Genomic DNA, 21,229 nt, shown 5'->3' with positions numbered 1-21,229 from the left:
CTATATTTGTAAATACACCACATCATGGTTTGTTTTTGTCTTTCATTGTTATGTCTTTGCTTGTTATTAGTGGTTGTTTCAACTAGTATATTCATAATAAATAACATCCACCAACGTACGTCAATTTTCTGATGAAGCTTCAGTGTGTAGTCTTTAAATGTCAATATCTAAAGTTTAAGAATTCTGGCTCCATCTTCAAATTGAAAAAGCGTTTGGCTTTGGGTGGCGATTTTAAATGGACCATTGTGGCTATATATTTGACATTTGATCGTCACAGATGAAATAACTTATTGAAAGTTTTGTTAGTGATAAAGTAACTCTCTTCTAAGCATGAGGTCAACAGTCGAAATCGTGTGATCCGTATGTCAGGTCAAAACTAGAACCAGATACACATAGGAGAAAACAAACGTTAACGCCACATCGATTGATTTCAAATACACGTTTTCTACCGTTGACGCACAGACCGAAGACGAACGTTTTGTACGATAATACACATACTAAAGTCATCCAACGGCTGATATATAAGCCTCATTTGAATGACAAAATAAAAGAGAATAAATATTTTATCAAAGACAGCATAATGGATATTCAGTAAAAACAGCAAGTTTAAAAAAAAAAAAAACACATTTACATTAAAGGCAAACATCAATACTATGAAAGTATTTTGAAAAGGTATAAAATCGATTACATATATTATTGTGCAAAACACAGGTAGAATAAAAACAGAACGGACACTGGAGATCAAGAATATAATGAAATGATTCCTTTAAAATCGCGAACGTGATATATCTCGTTCGAATAAATTGTGCATTTGAATTTTGATAGGATGATTTCAAGTACTCAACAGCACAAGCAACTGAGATATTACTTACATCGACATTTTCAACTTCAAATGTAGCGGAAAATCCCCCACCCCCTATACAACAGGGTGTTCAATGATTTTATATATTACTTAATTAAGAAATAATCGTGATTCACCATCATCATATTCTCCATCTCCATCGAGACAACGCAAGCGTCCGTTACCAAGTAATAACTCAAACGTTCAAACCAATATAAATAAAGATAAGATAATACATCAAAATTTTCGAAAACTTCAACGTCTTTGAAAGCAACATAAATATATATTTTTAGGTAAGTGTTTTTAATAGTAGAAGCCGCCTCATGGAGAAGCGACTAGGATTACATAATACGTATGTGAAATATTTCAAAACTACTTCAACATTTTTGTTCAAGGTGCATTGTGTCTTGGGAGAGTGCTTATACAAGTAGATGGTGTTTCCGAAGACATTGGGGGTGTATGTAGATATTTCATAATTCTTCAACATTTCACACAAATAATATACAGTTTTTCAGAAGAAATTAGCGTTTATAGTAATAGAAGTCGTCTCCTGGAGAATTGACGAAGAGTGTGTCAAGTTGCTCGCGGACTTCCGCAAAGCGGGGTCGTTTCTTGGGGTCGTACTCCCAACAATGCTGCATCACCTTATACCATCTGGAAAAAAAATCCGTAAAGTAACTGGTTTTTATGTTGTTGTTTTCAACATGTATTTAAAGAAATTAAAACGTTTTCATACATTTGTTGATGTGTATAATTAACGTAAAGCGCTCTCGTATTTCACAAACGAATGTGTTATTCAGGCATTATTATGATATATGTGTTTCGACCAAAAATAACAAATTAAATCCAAGATTCAATAATCATTGATTTTTTTCATTGTACTTTTATCGAGGCGGAAATTTAACGAGTATAACATCGCAATTTAGAATCTAAAACTCACGTTTCATCGCAAATCTCTGGCTTCTCGAGACGCTCGCCCCTCTTCAGTCGTTGGGGAAGATTGCGACTTTTACCCGTGTACGGAGTTTCTCCTAGAAAATATAAAAGTTGCATATTAATGATAAGGGACTTACCAATCATTGTCAATGAGGTTATAATATCTATTATGTGCATATAAACATAAACAATACACTGCAGTGTTTATTTTTTTATCAAACTAAACTTGTTTAAGCAACATTTCGACTCTCCCATTATAATGTTATTGTACTTGAATCTGAGCAATTACCAAGAGAGAAGATTTCCCAGAGAACAACAGCATACGACCAGACATCACTTTTCTCGTTTGCCTTCTTTGTTGATTCCATACACTCAGGTGCCATCCATTTGATTGGGATACGTTCCTTTGTAAATATAGGAGTATATTTTAGAAACTCAAAGTGTGCAGAATTAATAATGACACGATTAAATTCCGATAGAGGGGTCATTTAAAATCAGCTGCCAAACAAGTGCAACTGTCACTGATTATAGAAGTAACCAACATACATTTTTTAAGTTTATAAACGCTTTTACACATATAAACTTTAATAAGTAGGTCGAAATAAACAATCCTACCTTCTTTCCTGTTTCCGCGTCTCCTCCGTCCTCCTCGCCAGCCGTTTGGGGTCCAAATCCTGCGATTTTTACTTCATTGAGGTAATTCAGGAGGATGTTACGAGCAGCAAGACGTCGATGTGTCACCTGAAGATACCAATTGTAGCTTTAATAAACATTTCATGAATACGGATTCTGAAATAGTGATAGATTAAAAGCAGCAAAGTAAAAGCAATAGTAAGGGTTCATTGAAGGCCACAACCAACACTGTGTATGATTCAATGGCATGGAGTTGGTTCGTTGTCATTAAATTGTTTGAATAAGAAACTATATAAATACACTTCTTTATTAATAATTAAAATTTATTTGAGGTAAAACTGCATCGGTTAAGTGAAGAAAAACAGAAAAGCTATAGATTGCCAATGTCCTAAAAAACGAAAGTACTAAAAGACTAAAAGACTAAAAGAAAAATACAACCACTAACCCTATCGATTACATTCTAGTGGTTCAATGCTTAATATAGTATTTATTTTTGTAGTCATTCCAGTTGTTATTGTTGTTGTTGTTGTTTTTGTTGTTGTTTAGTACTAACGCATGCTTACCCCTTTAGTGGTTAGGTAGTCCATGCCTTTAGCGATGTCAAGTCCAAAGCGAAAGAGATTTTCTTGCATCTCAACGGTCATGTTAGATTTGTTTTTCTCAAGGTAGTCTCTCAGAGTTCCGTTCTCACAAAACTCATAGATGATCATTGGACCCACTGGGTTTTTTTAAAAAAAAGCAAACAGTAATTAAATTCACGACACTAAACCATTATGATTAAGGGAACTAATTTAAAAGTTATAGATTGACACACATTTCAAAAATATGCCATTCAGTAAAGTCATTATATGAAGCCATTACTTGTGCAATATACTTCAAAGTTTCGTCACTGTTCAACAGCAATAACTATTCCGACGAGAATTTCAATAATTTATATTGGGACCATCTTACAAACGCAAGTAAGGCAAGCAAACGAACATGGATACAGGGCGAGTGTCAAATTAATCTTGTGTATCTTTTCAATCCTACATATTTGTTTTAAATAGTTATATGTTTATATCATGAACGCTCGTCGACAAGGTGGCCAATCTACTTTGTTTCTTTGTTTTTTCTGCACCCATCATGGCTTGCCCTTGCCGTAGCGCAAAAGCGATGTAAAATGTTTTAATGGGATTCAATAGTAAATATAAGCAAAAATAAAGAAACAGATTCAAGAAGGCCCGAGAGAAATCTTGATTCTTAAACGTACATGATATAAAGCGACGATACACGGGAAACAACACCATTCCCTAGCGAATGGTATCAAAGGTTAACGAATTTCAGTAAGACGCACCGACACTTTATAATGCTTGTGGATGACGACGTCAACTAAAACATACACGGGTCTAGCTATCAATTATCGATACGCCAAGGTTAATTTCCCAAACAAACATATGCCGGTTGTACTATATATGCGCTACTCATCAATGTTAAAAGAGAGTGTTTAGATTTAAATTGCCCTACTTGTTACATCATCCACGACCGCTCCAATAAACTTGATGATGTTCGGGTGATCGCCAACTCTGTCGGAAAAGAAATTTATTTTCGCCTTCATTAATAGTTCGTCATCCGTCTTAAAGTTTTCTGAAATTTCATCGAATTTATGTTAAAGATTTTATAACATCGGTTTAACTTAAAACATATATAAAAGAAAAAATGTACTGTAGATACTTGAATAAAAATGTATATGTATCAACTGGCAGCGAACACAGCTTTTAACTATTTGACTGGCCATACTATCTTGAGTCTTTTGCAAGATGTGCGAAGCTTCAAAAAAGTTAATAAGTCCCTTGTTTTTGCCAACTATATACACTTATACTTTAAAAACAGCGGTTAACTTAAAAACAAAACACGCGAACATCGAACATGAAGACATGTACCTTTCAGAGTTTTAGCCACAACGTTTTGTCCATTATAACGTGCTCGGTATATGTTTGCAAAATGCCCACTCTTCAAGAGCACGTCAAATGTAATATGGTCCCTACTTATGTAGCCTTTGCTGGATGTATTGAAGTCCATTCCCCCGTATAAGTACAACTCCTCCTGAAAAGGATGTATATAAATTTGAGTTATTGCAGTATTCATATTTTTTCTCGTTATGTATCTAATAAACTTAAGCATAGATATTGGATCAAGCATTATCACGATTATGGCATACACGGGGTTATGCAAACAACTTCACGTGAAATAACATACATCGGAGAAAAAATATATATTGACTACTAATAGTACAACTCACTCTGGCGATTCTGAAAAAGTACAGACCTTCTAAGTTAAGGAATGTGCTTGTATATAACAAAAATGTTCTATCCGTGCGCTCTTGAAGGAAAATTCATTGTTGAGATGTTAATTATTTGACATAAGCATCTCAGATATGAATTTTGAAAACAAGAGCGCCCGGATAGAACATGTTCGTTCCCATGTATGATGCATCTACTAATCTCTCATCACAACTTTTGCCTGACTACATTATATTTCACACACTATATCGGCATGAAACATATAAAGATGATATCAAACACAATAAATAAGATCATAAAATAAAATTAAAGAAACGACAAGGATAATCCCCGAAATCAAAAGTATAAGAAAGAACCTGTTTAAAGGAAAAGAGCTAAGGTCTATCATAAACTTAACAAGGGAAACATACATCGATAGATCACATATAGCCGCTAACAAAGCTACTGACTGCAAGCCTTTACTAGACCGCATAATACGTATTCACACGTTAATGTGTCTGTCCGATGTAGATAAGCCAAGTACTGACAAACTCTTTTCTGTTCAGACACACCTGATATGTCAGAAAAAAATCTTGTATCCGATAACTAAATTATCTTACATCATAGCTCTTGTTCTCATGTGATTGACTTGGAGTATCAGTCGCAAACATTCTCGACTGACGCACACGCTTCGTGACGGCTCGACGTATCTCGCCCATTCTTTGTTGCGGTTGAATGTTAATGATTCCACGGCGCGTGAGGACGAAGAGGACGGCAACAGCCAAAGCGCACATCAACAGTATACCTTTAACGAATATATATCTAAATATGTTTGTATTGCTAAAAATACAGTATTCAAAGTATGATTTACAGAAGACATTACGAATATAATAGCTCGGGTATAAACTTTCCAAATGCATTTAATCCTGGTGTTTCACGCTACGAGATTACGTTATTGTTTCATACATACCAATAACGATTCCGGCAACAGCGCCAGTCGAAACTCCTGTTGATTCTTGTTTCGCTGAAAAAAGCCCGTCAAAATTATGTGTTTTTCATAAAAGCACAAGGCAACTTTGTTGTACTAAATGGAACAGGGGTTTTACTTCATTTGTGTTGTACGTAAATAGTAACAATAAAAAAGAATATGCATGAACGAAATCCAATATCTTAAATTATGACATAAATGTTCATAAGAAAAAATATCGTATAGAGCGATAACATACACTTAGGTTGTCTTAAACTATCGTGATATCATCTGTTTTAAACGAAACAAAAATTGTAGATATGTATATATATATATATATATATATATATATATATATATATATATATATATATATATATATCAAATAATCGAATTTAATTATGAAATATAAATTATAATTGAATATATAAAAATAAAATCTTATTTTCAACATATATCATATTTACATGATGCATCAAGAACATATGTATATATATATATGCTTAAACATTTCTATGTTGAATATAAAATTTACAACCAAGTTTTAAATGTATTTTTATAACACTACTTCCTAAGTCGTGGAGAAAGATTACTTTATCAATCACAAGGTGTAATAAGGCCCTTGAATAATGGCTTATACTTGATTGGAACAATTTGAAGACAGGTGATAAGCTAACCGGGATAACCATAGAACTATAACATATACAGTAAACTGAAGTTCTCAGACTATAAGTATTTGCTTTGAGGTATTTCAGTTTTTATTATAACATTAACATAATTTATTTTCGGTCTTTGACTAACCATGTGATAAAACTTATAAAGTTCATATTAACATTAAACAAAACGTCTTTATTACGTATTTACTTCCCACTTGAAAAGGCTGATCAAGAGATGTGATTATCAAGACAAATGTCTGATTTAAATTATAATTGTGATTGAAAAGTTGTGTTTTGAATTGCAATTAAGTAAACATTGCCACATTATCAAAGTAACATTAAAGGAACGTATAAATATGATCTCAGAGTTATGTTTATGTTAATGGTTCCATTATATATTGTCATCAACTTACGATTAACTCTCTTTCCTGATAATGCTATATGAAGTATTTGTTTATTCATGGGGGTATATGTGACAAGAAGGAGAGTTATGCTGCCTTTTTCTAATTGTGCATTATTCCCAATTGTCATTAAATACATTTATATAAACATAAAAATACTCGCAACAATATGCCAATTGCGTACTTACGAGTAATAACGGACAAGTCTTCCCCAAATGCCTGAGCCGTTCCACCTTCGGCTTTTATCTGAAGCCCTAAGTTGTATTTCACCTCAGGGTTCAGTCCGAGAAAATCAAAGTAGGTAGCAGTACTAGGAGTTGCAAACGATTTAAGTTCAATTTCACCGTTTGAATCCTGTAAAAAATAAGAATCTAAAATGCTAAATATGTAATTTATATGAAATTAATGTTTTTTATGAAAAAAAATCAAGGTTTAAAATTTATTTTTAAACAGCAAAGCGAATGTCAATTGCAACCTCATACATAACAACCTTCAAGTTTTAAATATTAGTAAATTCATATATAATAGCATACACACTAGTTAGGTTGTCTGAGTTAAGAGGGGTTTTTCTTCTAATGTTTATATATGACATCACTGTCAGTACAAATAAAATATTGCATATCGTTGTTCACATATAATTATGATTTTCTGTACTTCTGTATTCTGTGTGCATTTAATGAAAAGTATTAACTTCTTAACACCTGGTCAGTATGCTCTGTCTTACCCTGTTTGTAAGGATAATGATGATGTCTGCAGCTCCAAAACAGGACTCCGATTCAGGCAGGTCCCATGCTAGTCTAAAGCCAGTTGGTGACTTGTTTTCAATCCTCATGTTCGTTGGGCCATTGTCTGTAGATAAAAACACGATTGTCGCGGTACTGGAATTATGTACTTTAACTATTTGGCTTTCATTAGGAAACTTGTAACTATTAGATGTTTATAGAATTACAGTCCGCATCCTGTGAAGAAATAAGAACTAGTGTCCATATTGAGAGGTCAAGTATCCCTTGTAGGGCTCAAACTCACAACCTCTTGGGTGAGAGGCGGTAACCTTGCCCACTCTTATCCTAGTTAAGAAAAGTTAAGACAAGACGTTCAAGTTTCATCCGGTTTAACAAAGTACATAATAAAAAAAATGATGAAAAAGGCTCGGTTTGAGGGAAACTACTAAAGGGGCCTTTTAACGTTTAATATTGTCAGATTTCGAACAAATGAAGTCTGTGTGAAATGTGAACTAAACACTTGTAACAATGATCAAACATCAAGTTCGGAAAAGAGCTATTAAGTTAACAGATATTGAAAAAAAGTCATTGAATGGAAGATTTGCCGAGAACCGTTAGTGAGACTATCGAACACTTTTCCAATTAATTAATATAATATATTCAGCTAATACAAAGGGCTAGCGAATACGAAAACAGTGTTGTCCGGTTTCTAACGAGACATGAATGTAGTAAAAAGCATTCAGTCAGAACATTTAAAGGAACAAAGCAAAATTGCTTTCATAGATTTATTCTACTTACATTTTTCCAAACCATGAAGTTCTGTCAATGGACCCATCTGAAAAGAAAAAGTTGCATGACATAGTTTTTACCAATATCATGTTGTACTCTTCTTTGAATATTTTCTAAAATACAATGGTAGTGGAGTACTTAAGTGGTGTAAGGCTATGATAGATAAGAGGCTATGCCAATTTAATATTGTCCAATAATGAAGACATCAATTAGTAGACATGTTTATGGTTTATGCTTGTGTCATTTTGCTTTCTGTCTATTGGGTGGTCATAAGAAGGTGACGATGCTGGGGATAGAAACATGTACATTTTTGGTCAAAGGTGAAACACTTAGATAACGATGAGTTGTCTTCACGACTTTCAAGTCTATATATCCAAAAGTATGAAAGGTTCTCTAACCGACCTTAACATTGAATGAAATGGCTGAGGTATTAATATTGCTAACGTAGCCCACTTGTCTTAGTATTTATGTGAAAATCTACAGAAACAAGCCATGTAGCCGAAATTTTAAACATAAGCAATGAGTTGATTCTTGCGCTGCATGGCGTAGCTATGTGGATACCCCAGTTCCCCAATATACCGCAAGACCACGATCCCGGGAAACACCTTATCAAATAGCGATATAATGATAATATTCCATCACTTGTCTCACAACTTTAGACTGAAAATGTTAAAATTGGAAATCTTTACATCAGAACGAATCTTACGTCAAATGTAGTGGTTGCTGTAAGCATTGCTTGATTGTAAGCTGTGATCTCTAGCTCGCCTGAAGCCGTTTCAAGATCAGCCTTGCTGACCGTCAGCCAGCAATTGTCTATGTCCACAATTTGTGTTGGTAGGAGGCATATCCCATTCTGGTCTAACCCGATACACCGCGGATCTGAGTTGTCATTCTGAATAATACAGCCGAAAGCATCAGCGACATTAAAAACCGAAAATAACTTATAGGTAAGAAGAAGCGTTCTTTTTTGGTTAAACGAAGAGTTTGGTCTGTTTGTGGAGTTTATATTACGGTACGGGGTGTTAGTATATAAAGAAGGTGTTTTTCACATGTGATGGCCATATTAAGATAGTGTACAATCGGATTATATCAGTGCAAATACACAAATGAAATAGAACGTAAAGACAAATACATAAATCATAAGCAAAATTTAAGTACCCCTCTTCTTGCTTCTGTAAAATTTTGGTACGTCACCATGTCATCCTTCCCAGGCATTTTAGCTGTTAGTTTTATTCCAATCTTGTAAACACCACTTTCTCGATCAGACGCCAAAAAGGTTGCTCTGAAAACGAAAAATAACTTTCTCAAGAAGTCGAGAAAAAATTGAACAGTCTCGTTTAGATTGACACTCCTAAATCACTATAACAGAATCTGTATTATTGTCAAAAGTTGTGTTGACGATTATTTAAATATTATTTTAATACCCGTATCAGTACCTGTATAACTAACTCGCACTAATTATAGATAATTAATAAGAAGCCATACTACCGAAAGAATATTACAAACCTAGATGCATGTCTGTATGCACCATCATCAACATTTAATTCAACGCGATGATCTGAACTACTTCCACTTGAAATTGTTGGCGGAGATCCGTCAATTTTCATGAACGTCGAATCCGTTTTTGTATTACCCATAACATCAGTAGCTCTGACCCATACGCGCAAACGGTCGCCATCTTGAAGGGTTCTCAATGTAGATGTACTTTCTTGAAGAGTAATTTCTGACCACCCTCGTGTTGGTACTTCCTCTGATGCAGATTGGTCATATACGACCTCATATTTGACGATTCCATGGAAGTTGGGAATGGCGGCTCGTGTACGTTTACCCTCTTTGTCATCAAGAGAAGCGGCAACAAACCTAAAATAAAACGAATGAATTTACATTTTTTTTCTCAGTAAATTCAGTTCGGTTATTTGTTTTCGATTAACGTTTCAATGTATTAACTATAACGTTTTCTTTATTAATGTGCTTGTTGATTTGGGTTCTTCTTATTATCCGTTTGCTTCGGCTATTTGGGTTTGTGCAACTCTACATGTTTATACTAAGGTTTAAGCTGATGGCCCTTGCCCCTGACGTTTCCCTAGCATTATTCATATCAATATCAAAGTATGCAGTTGATGCATGGTCATTTGTGTAACAGTCAAAATTGTTGTCCCGAAGTATAGGGGATGACTTCTAACTATTGTTCCAAAGCCGATTTGACTGTTACACAAATGCCCATGCAACAACTGTTTTATTACCTAAATTAATATGTGTGTGTTCAAACACGAAAAGGACAAATACTTTTTTACCCCGGTAATAATCTTGATCATATAGACGATTAAGCGCTTGAAATTTATTCGGTATTCTCCGTGAACCAATTAAAATTACATAACCAATACCCGAAATTCATCAGTTTAAACATATGCAGTATATTTGTAGAATATCGGTCAAACCCATGACGTACCCTTTACGAAGCCTCACGCATGAGTAACAGTTCATACTGTTTACTGCTCAACAGTTTAAAACATTGTAATGTTCATTACTATTGGTAAAACAGTCGGAAATTTTCATTTATATAGGCATCGGGTAATTATTCAATATGTAAACAGCTTAAAGGCATATGTATATCGTCGCTTAACCATCGTCCTGATTCAAATGTTCCAAAATTATGGGACAACCTTTAAGCCAATGAAAAGGCGGAAATAAACATTTAAAATACAATACGTACTTCAAACTCATTAATATTCCATCGTCTTCTATGTCCTTGAACTGAATTGGGAACTCCTCGATTTCAGCCAGAAATTTCCCGTCTTCATGCAATTTGTTCGCAAAGTGTCCATCCCATCTCACGTTCACCGTTACCTTGTTTTCTGTTTAAACATAGCTGAGATATTTTACCAGCGCGAATATAAAAACATTCAAAGCATCTTAAAAAGAGAAAAATGTACATAACATTTATTTATGGATAGAAAAGCACACTTGAAATTCTAGCATGAAAACAACAGTATCTGATTAATTTAACTGATCAATTCTAAAATATCATTCAGATACATTCAATAACCTCGAAATCCGGAAAATCACTTCACTTCGTTACTACACTGTTATTGAACGCATGACAACACTAAACATCTAGTTTACATCGTGTAAAAATAGGATGAGCTCTATGTTGTTTATATAATCGTTTACTTTAAATGTCTCTTATCAATGTGACGAAGTAAATGCGTGTACAAATGAACTCGCTCGAATGTATGCGTACCCGGTTTGGTAAATCCACCATGTAGAATACCAAACATATAAATAAGCAAAAAGGTCCCTTGGTCAATCCCGGACAGACGACATTATTTTATGAGCGTGTGTCATACATATAGGGAAAACCAACCTTTGCTGGTCGAAGGCGTTTGCCAAGCGTATCCAGTCTCCTCCACAGCACTGGAAATGTATAGCTTCTTGTCCGTCTCGTTACTCACTGATATCACGGATGTACCATCGTAAAGAACAAAGCGTCGAGCGATTCGAGAATTGTTGGCCATATCGGACACTTTCAAGAGCACACTGAAACAGATATTTCCTTCCATAGGTTTAGATCTTATGCCTACAAAGTTAGTGTATTTCGATTTGATTTTAGTGTATAATTCAAAGTTAACATATTAAGGATACTGAAAATGTTCGTCGTGCGTTTATATCTTTGAAGCGCATACTTAATCTTTTTTATCTTTTAAGAACGCGTTAGTTAATAACTTAAATAATTCATTGTAATGCTCCGTTATTTTTAATTTTAAAATCAATTAATTAAAGTCCTAATATTCTTGAAATGATCCCGCATATTATGCATCGATAGAAAATACCTGTACATCCCAGGTTCGTCGGGCGTGTATGAACTAGACATTTCTCCGTCAGTATGGTTAAGTGTTTCACTGAAAACTGGGTCAATAGGAGTGGACTCTTCAAGTCTTTCGTCTCTGTTGGGTGCCAGTTTAAGAACCTCAATATAATACTGCCACATACCAGACATCGCATCTGTCCAACCTGACCATCGGGCTTGTATAGTACTCTGAAAGAAGGATCAAATATATTGGATTATAACGTTGTTATATGATTATTTACGAAGTAAATGCAATCCAAAGATACATTATCCAGCCAGCAATGGATACAGGACACCATATTTCCTGCCTTGGTAACTTTTCAGAATCATCTTGCAAAAACGATCACCGTTAGACAAAGTTGTTAAGTGATTAAACGAAGATGTCGTATTGTATCCATTTTTATACACTGCAATAGAGGTACAAAGCACTTACTCTGGTAAATTCATCGTCTATGTGAAGTGGCTTTGAAAGACACGACCCAGAACCTAAAGAACAGTGCTCGGGTACAACAAAGTCGAATCGAAACTCCAACTGTAAAAGAATAGACCCATTGTATGATATTGACAATGATATACATCTGATGTATACAAATCTTTGTCCAAAGACACATTATGGACACTGGTTGTTCAATATACCTAGACACTTACATTTTCCTCGCCTTGAAGACCATTGTAATGTTTAGTTGCAAACGGTTTCCCCTGGTTATCTATGTTGATTAGCTTTTGAAACCCACCGCTACGCGATCGGAATTTTAGAAGAAGACTGCAAATATAACAATATGCTAATGAGGCAGATAAACATCTACTGGCATTTTTCTATCTGGTAATTGACAATTGTGCTGCTTTGAAATGATTTAAAACAATACTTAAAAAAGAACATGTGTTGGATAAAGCCTATTACTGCAATTACTTACCAATAAAACATTATAAAACTGTAAAACCAGTCGTTCATTATCTTTATTGGCTACGACTTACATATCTCCATGTTCAATCAAGGTCGCAAAGTTTTCTTCGTTGAATTCACAAGTGTCCTTCTCTAGTGCAGGATTATCTTCGCTTATACCTGTCTCACAGTTGTAGGTATTGTTAGAAGCAATGTATCTATTGCTGCCTCCTAGCATAACAGAAGCAAAATTATCATGTATAACTATCATGTGATAAAAACATACGAATATATGATTTAGCAATGTTGCACTTGTTTTTCTGTAAATTAATACCAATCAAATCGAGACAAAACCTACTGTTTTCACACTTCATAGCGTTTTTTAGCTTGATAATATCTTTCCAAGATTTAATCTTATGAAAGTGTTCAGATTAAAGATTACCTTAACAGTTTATCATTTCTTATGGTGAAGTTGTATTGATATGAATTCGCTAAGAATAAGAAATTTAGTTTTAGGCAATAACAAGATGTTGTATTTTCATTTCGTATGTTGGAAGACAAAATAATGTTTGTACCCTAGCAAACAAAAGTGATGTTTGATAAGCAAGTTTGTACTGTTATTGGAAGTGAGTGCTGACTACATGCTAAACATACGCTGGCTCCAGTAAATGAACAACAGTTAACAGATAAACTTACCATCACGTGGTATTTTGCTTACAGATGCCTCTATACTGCTCGCAACGATTCCCATTTTAGCGTCATGGATATAATTAGGCCTTTCTGGGATTTCAGGAATGTCAATCAGCGTATCGAACTCGAACCTCAGGTTGTTGAAACGCTTTTGATTGCTACAAAAATAAATATGTTTCTAAATACACTTATAAATCTACCAAATTAAGTAAACGGATAACGGGGTCGTATTTCAAACACCAAAAATCACCTGAATCGAAAAACCAACAACCGCTAACATTAACCTTCAAAATGTTTTATTCAAGTATATAATGTAATTAATATACTAAAAAGGATTAAAGATAACATTTAGTCCTTAAGACTTTGATCTTCGCGTCTCTATGATTTCAAGGAAGCTTTTAATAGCCGTACTTTCCATGTACTCTTAACTTTAATATACATTATAGATGGTTATAATTGAATGCCATGTCGCAACAATAAACGTATGCTTGTATTATAGTGCTTCATTATAATCGGATTTTTTTAAATTAATGCAATACTTATTCTTTGATATCAATAATATCGACACTATAAAACGTACCTCCAAATAAGTGTGAAGTTATTTTTATCCTTCCCGACCACAGTGAACATATACTGTGTTTCATTATCAGAGCGCCGTATGTGGGCCAGTGTAACGTTGCTCTTGACGATTTCTGGACGAAACTCCTCCGCAGTGCTGTTAACTTAAACAGGTAACATATTTTAAAAAAATGAACGGTAATCAATTTGTAAACAAGGTCATGAGTAGTGTATGAGAAAAGCAGTATGAACATAACTTGTGCATATTGCTTTATTTTAATATCAAGTGTTTTACATTGCTGAGGAAGAAACCTGTTTAGCTTTTACACAAAATTCTTACTTACTAACATTAATGACAGAGTAACGGTGTGTTCTTGATAAACATGTGCCTGCGTTATTACTTTGACAAAATAATAGTTAAGCAAACATCACGTTTTCACAATGGCATTAGTCTGACTTGTGATAATATTAAAAGGCAATGAAGTTATATTGTTTAGACTCTTGGGTGCCAAAAATGATTCTAGGATCAACAACGGTTAATATAAATTATTTAAATTTTATTTTTGATTGAGTTTTGGGTTCAGCGGAAATATTTATTCAAAACGGGAAAACGGATTTATCGTAAATATATGATTAATTGTTTATAATACCAATGACCTATTATATTAGTCACATCATGTTTTAGTGATGTAAACTTATTTTTTGTATGTATATCCAAATAGGTTCTCTTAACATTTTTGATATTTTTTAAGCCCAGAATGATATAAAATGCCATTACAAATGCAACAAAACTTAAAGTATAATCTAAGTGTAATCAACATTAAGTGCGCCCAACGTCATAACGAAATTTGCATTTCACGTGACTTTCTGAATACTTAATGATTTGCAGTCTTGAACTAAAAAAATGGTCTTAGAGGTTGTTCCGCTAATGCATCTGAAAACACTCTTTTTATTACTATCTTATTCTATGATATCAGAATTGAAAAGAAAACAATACAATTATAGTACAAACAATATTTTGGTTTAAGTGGGGTGCGGACCCATTCCGATACAGTCAAGATCCTCCCCCAGACAATATGTGACCTGAACCACTAGACCACGATAACTACAATACATCTTGTCGATTAATTGACTTCTTGACCAGACAATACTTATATCAAGTGCTAATTTTAATCAGCCAATGATGCGACAACAAAACATGAACATTGTAGTCCTCAAAAAGCTAATTTTGAGCAAATATCACCATTTACTGTAGTGTTCCAGCTTTTAGTATCTTAGTTTAAACGCTCCTAATGATTTGGCACTTTTTATTTCGACATACACATAAAGTGCATTTTACAACATCATAAGCAAGTACCTACCTATCTGCGATTTTTAACTAAACAACATTGATGCTATTCTCCGCCCATTTATCTGCCTCATTAGCATATAGTATAAGTCTGTGGAATTTCGTTGGTATTTATCACACATTATTTTTTATTAAAGCATCTTTTGGACCGCAGGAATTTATCAGACATTATGAGAATCGATCATAGTTATATTCTCTCTTTTATTTTTGTTTTTCTATTTATTCAATCCTATGTGGATGCGGCTTTATTTTTGTCAACAACAGACAGTCACGATGTTTGAGATATTAGTTAATCGGCCCCTCCGGCCATCTGCATTATACTCGGCCCGAAGTTTTCATTGTTGAACAAACAGGCAGCCATTACAAAATAAGTGCTAGTTCCTAAACTTGTTTGGTTTTTCGAAAGTGTAATTGAGGTAGGTCAATCTCACACCGAGACTTGACGTAGTTTGGACTTTTGAAAATAAGCTACACCTCTCTAAGCAATAATTGGTCGATCTATCTTTGCTTCGTTCAGAACAAAGCAACGCAGAATTATTGATTTTTTTTTAATTTGTTCCGGATATGTAAAAAAAAAATAATGTTTTTGTTTGAGTTTTTTTCTAAAAGTGGGGAATTTCAGGGGCTAACTTTTTGGAAGAATAAAAATGGGTCATTGTTTTCTTAAATAATTTACCAAAGTATTCTTATAAGAAGCATACGTCACATGACTGGAGATTACGAAAGTCATTTATTTATTCGATTTATTATTCAAATATTCACGAATGCTTCATGAATCGGTTTACTTATTTCTTGAAGGAGTTAGCCTTACTGTTAATGCATCCGTCTGATGGGTTCGTGGAATAAAACGCGGGTTCACACTTGCATGAATTCGCTTCACAGTCCCCAGGATAGCAGGGGCGTCGATAGGAACAGGTGACTGCAAGTATAGTTCTATGTAATAATATATATATTCAACAGCCTCATATACGCTATAATGATAACATTACCATTGTAAATGCTTCATGGATATTTTTTATACAAAGCAATACTTAGCCACTTAAGTATTTGTTTAATTGAAAGCTTTTTTATGAAATGATGCATAACACACTGCATCAATCGACAACCAATTGCCTAAATAACTACAACATTCCTTCACTCAGTGTATGAAGATTGTAACATCAATAACAATTCTATACTCTTATTTGATATAAAAGTCAAATGCATGCCTTTGTCTTATTTAAAGATAACTATATGCTGTTATCTTATTTCAAATATGACTATATGCTTTTATCTTATACCAAATACAATATTAAAATCTTATTTGAAAACAAATAAAAATATATACTAACGTGTCTGACATGTTCCACCAGTTGACGAACTAGGGCAATTACATACATTTGGAGATGAACATGTTCCACCATTCAGACATCTCGGCCGACAGACAGCTAAAATTTGAACGATACGTGTCGATATGCATGTCAGCCATATAATATTTTCCCAATTGCGATATCATCATTCAAACGTATCATGCTTATTAAAATCTCCTAATCTGATACAGATAAAACATTTAATATAAATATAAAACAAATAGTCATTTAGTCCGTTACCGGCTTCGATACATACCTTCGGGGCGGACTTTTTACCGAAACCGGGAAGACGTGATGTATATATATGTATTTTTTTAAATGTTACTTTTAATTGTCTTCTAAAGCTGCTTCACATATACGGATAATAACAAAACACAGTTTAAATCAATATGTATACAAAAAAACTACAGAAATAAGTTTAGTAGCAATAAGTTTAAACATAAACCAGGTTTAATGGCACTGGGTAAACGCCAAAGACATAGAACATAAAAACAAAAAAATCACAAATAAGAAACATGGAAGAACAGCACAAAACTCCACAAACAGCACAGTGCATACATACTATATATATATATAAAAAACTAGGTATGTTTATCAAGGATTGTTAAGGTACCGCCTTGGATCGGTCAGTAAAATGTAAATTTACTGGGGGTTCAAATCAGTTTAAGTGCACAAACCCCACTCTTATCCCAACAATCCTAAATAAAGAAAAAACGTAAAAGGTAATTCTTATCAAAGTATGTTTAGCGGTATCTGCAATCGGGCGGTACTAGGCTTAATCCAGTTAAACTCAATTATGGTAAGAGGTTAATTCTCGAAATAGGGATTAAAACATGAATATTATTACATGTTTAAAGATAGATATATGGCAGAATTATTGTGTCAGGGATTTATCCCAAGTTCTGTTGTTTACGTCTGGGGATATTATCACCCAATTGCCTTATATTTAATTGTTGTTCTTTTTTAGATTTTGTTCTTATCTAGAAAATCGAAATTTGAACCTGTAATGGAAATTAACGTAAATTTTGAAAGCTATGTAGTTATTTCGTTTTCATACATTAATTTAGTGTCAAATACAGCAAAGATAAAGCAATTATGTGAATAAAATTCAAAGTCAGCAAACAATGGAAATTTAAAGACAATGAAATCTTTATTAGAGGAACACTGACACCTTCTGACTTCACACATTTTAACAAACCCAACTGCGTTCAAACCTCGATAATGACATCAGTCCCGCAAGTCATTCCATAAATAATACCCAACATATCAACAAGTGTAACATATGTACATCACTCACGTGTATCGCAGTTTCGGTAGCTACTCGTTGTCCATCCTGGTTTACACGAATATATATAACCATACGAAGGACTGTAGTAATAGCTGTAAGCGGGACACCTGGTAAAGAACATAAGTAAGATAGTACATATAAAATATTCAGTTATAAACGTATACGTGTTCCTTTAACCACAACGAAAAAAAAAGTATCACCAATGCTTCTCCAACAGCAAAGTATAACTCTAAGCCGCGACGCACGTGTTTCGGCTTTCATTAACATAAGTGAAATTATCAATGATAAAACACTTCTACTTTAAAAGGACTATAATTGTCGAATCATTTTCGCGATGATTTATAAAACTGCTTACCAATGCGCCCATAGCAACCACGGATTTTGTAAAAAATTGTATAAATGGCTACATAGTGCCTGATTATATAAAATATACTGAAATGAATTTTCAAACTTTCTCCTCATTTTGTTTCATGAAGAGTCCATGATAATGTAAAAACGTACATAAAAAGCTTGTTATACCATTTATTCGTTAATATTGCAAGTCGTTTTTATTCGATATGTGTGTGACGTCAAATTGAGTATTCAAATTGCGAATGGCTCAGGCATGCATGTTAACAGGTTTCATCAGAAATCTAACACAATTTTGTATTGCTTCCTAAAATGCCATGTCATTAAAATACCCTATAAAACAATAACAGCAACTGTACGCCATACAACCTCAAATCTCCGCTCTATGGTTAACGATAGATGATCGCCTCGCTCTTGGCACTAATCGTCTCAAAAATAAAACAATACAGAGCAAACCCTAAAATATTTCCTAAAATTTTAATTCCATTATCAATTCATGAAAACTACGTCTTTAGCACTGTCATAACTAGGTTTCATGCTTTAGCGCTACCAGAACAGAAATAAATTATATGGCACTTAGCTTCATGTTAATTGCACAATGAGTTACAATGTCTTAATGACTGACATGTCCATATATTTGCAAAAATATGTTTTTAAAATAAAAGAATGAGATATAAAACAATGAAATATAAAAATACGAATGCTACTTTAGTTGCTGAGTATAGATTATACTCTTATATCATTGTGTCGAAGCAAGCAAAATAATGTATTTTGATAAGGTAAAGTACAAGAAAATATACTTTCAAGGTTTAATATGGCTGTAAACGACCTCTTAAAACACTAACAATATTTTCTTTTATTTAAAAGGTATCTTAGACGATGACGACAACTGTTCATGTCACAGAAAAAAAAATGTTAAGACCTTTTCTGCGTGTCCCGGCCCATTGGTTTAAGAACAAACTTACCACCATCGCCTATACCAGCCATATCCCCAATAATAGTGGTACCAGTAACGGTAATAGTAACTTGATCGGCAATACCGGACCCAATAGTAATGAGTCACTCCATATCGCCTCTGGTAGTTTCTGCAAAATATGAATTTGTTGTTTTAACTTCATGTGATGTTTTATGTATGGATTCGTAATGAAAAATTCTTCCAACTAAGCCTTAATGAAAATATCATGTTTAAGACATGTCATTTGCTAAGTTTGTGTTTTCTATTGAGCATTTCAGTGTTTAGATCAACCTGTGTGACTTACACAAAAGCGTTGTTAGATCTACCTTTCTTTAGGCTCGTCTTTGTATTAAAAACTGAACTCCATCTAAATATTTACATTATATGAGATGTTTGATACGTTGTGTCAATGTAATGTCTTAACGTTTAACGTTAGAGTGCCGAACGATTGCCAACCAAACATTAAGATAATTTCGATTTACGACTCAAATCTATTAAAATCTTTTTTGAAACAGGCTCCTGTGTCACACGGATTTGGACCGCATCCATAACATAAAACATTACTTACATACATGTACTATCACTTGCTTGCTAAAATTACACTCTTATTTAAAATCAATACATACACTTAAATCACAAACATTATTTTTGAGTGATCAGCCTTTAACTACTTAATAAATAATACATTTATGGAAAATATTAATTACTGACAACAAGATTGTAACTGTGTATTCAATAGCTGTAAACACACAATTATCATAATAATAATAATAATAATAATAATAATAATAATAATAATAATAATAATAATAATAATAATCGTCGTCGTCGTCGTCGTCGTCGTCGTCGTCGTTATTATCATCATCATCTTCATTACTATCCTCATAGTTCATCAACATCGCCATCGTCGTTGGTGTCATCACCATGTTATGGTAGTAATTGGTAATCAATAGTATTTTAAGCAATCATCCCTGTAAACGTTTGTGGAGCAGATATAAGAATCACATCGTTATTTGAATAAAATCAAAGTCAATAGAAACGCTTCTGTAATATGAACTAACAGTCTGCTATTTTTGTGAACAAAATCTAAGACTAAAACCTACCCAGACCAGTTTTGTGACGTTACAAACGTTACAGCCAAAGCAGTAAACACAACAAGTCCAAGACACATTCCCCGCATCATTCTGAGTTTGTTTTAAAATTTATTCACATCTACAATTACAATTAGATATTATTTGCAACAGTTTGTGATATTCTGCTCCAACAAAACATGTTCCCATGAATGCCTTAGACTCACTCTTTGGGCGGAAGATCATGCTGTTTTATAGGTCTGGATCCGGAAGTTTTGTAAATAGGTCACCCGTTTTGGGATTTTCTTTGCAAAGGTTGTGCTGTATCTGCAGAAAATCACACGCTATTTCGCATGTAGTCATCTTTCTGTCAGTTCATTTTGAAATTAAAACTTATGATGAGTGTAGTGCTTGACCGACTTCCGTTTTCAAGCACAATACATAAGTGAAATAACAATTATTCACGATCAATTTGCGATTAATTTCATTTTATTCACACTAGAAACGGAAGTCTGTGACGTAACAATGTTTTAAGATATTAGCAATTGATCAAAGAAGTGCAACATTCGCAAAATAGGATGCACACCTGAATAAATTTTAAATAAATGCACTTCCGGAATTGAGAACCATGATCGTTTTAACATATTTGTTTTCTTGTTTTTTTGTACTTTGTTGAATTTGAAAAAGTGT

The 21,229-nt window shown here is 33.7% G+C and overlaps 1 protein-coding gene across 1 annotated transcript; it reads right to left on the bottom strand.

The window, feature by feature from the left end:
- Nucleotides 1-550: 550 nt before the first annotated feature.
- LOC128231271 (uncharacterized) lies at nt 551-20,742 on the bottom strand. Its single transcript, XM_052943873.1, has 28 exons — nt 20,573-20,742; nt 19,480-19,599; nt 18,176-18,273; nt 16,861-16,956; nt 16,341-16,448; nt 14,204-14,345; nt 13,630-13,781; nt 13,026-13,164; nt 12,699-12,813; nt 12,484-12,582; nt 12,034-12,239; nt 11,568-11,740; nt 10,917-11,058; nt 9,710-10,063; nt 9,362-9,485; nt 8,910-9,095; nt 8,213-8,249; nt 7,417-7,541; nt 6,881-7,046; nt 5,639-5,692; nt 5,289-5,473; nt 4,330-4,492; nt 3,914-4,033; nt 2,974-3,128; nt 2,393-2,518; nt 2,067-2,181; nt 1,782-1,872; nt 551-1,495 (listed from the first exon to the last, which is right to left on the bottom strand). The coding sequence occupies exons 1-28, from the start codon at nt 20,650-20,652 to the stop codon at nt 1,363-1,365; spliced, it is 3,804 nt and encodes a 1,267-aa protein (XP_052799833.1). The 5' UTR covers nt 20,653-20,742; the 3' UTR covers nt 551-1,362.
- Between the last annotated feature and the right edge of the window lie 487 nt (nt 20,743-21,229).

Source organism: Mya arenaria, chromosome 1 (genome assembly GCF_026914265.1).
Source record: "Mya arenaria isolate MELC-2E11 chromosome 1, ASM2691426v1".
Classification (NCBI taxonomy): domain Eukaryota; kingdom Metazoa; phylum Mollusca; class Bivalvia; order Myida; family Myidae; genus Mya; species Mya arenaria.
The sequence above is the reverse complement of the archived record's forward strand: the minus strand, read 5'-3'. Positions and strand labels throughout refer to the sequence as shown.

Excerpts from the sequence above, each read along its gene's own strand:
- LOC128231271 (XM_052943873.1), bottom strand. The coding sequence starts at position 20,652 with ATGATGCGGGGAATGTGTCTTGGACTTGTTGTGTTTACTGCTTTGGCT. Across the intron at positions 11,059-11,567 it reads AACGCCTTCGACCAGCAAAG|AAAACAAGGTAACGGTGAAC; the intron begins GTTGGTTTTCCC and ends ATGTTTAAACAG. Across the intron at positions 1,496-1,781 it reads CCAGAGATTTGCGATGAAAC|ATGGTATAAGGTGATGCAGC; the intron begins GTGAGTTTTAGA and ends TTTTTTTTCCAG.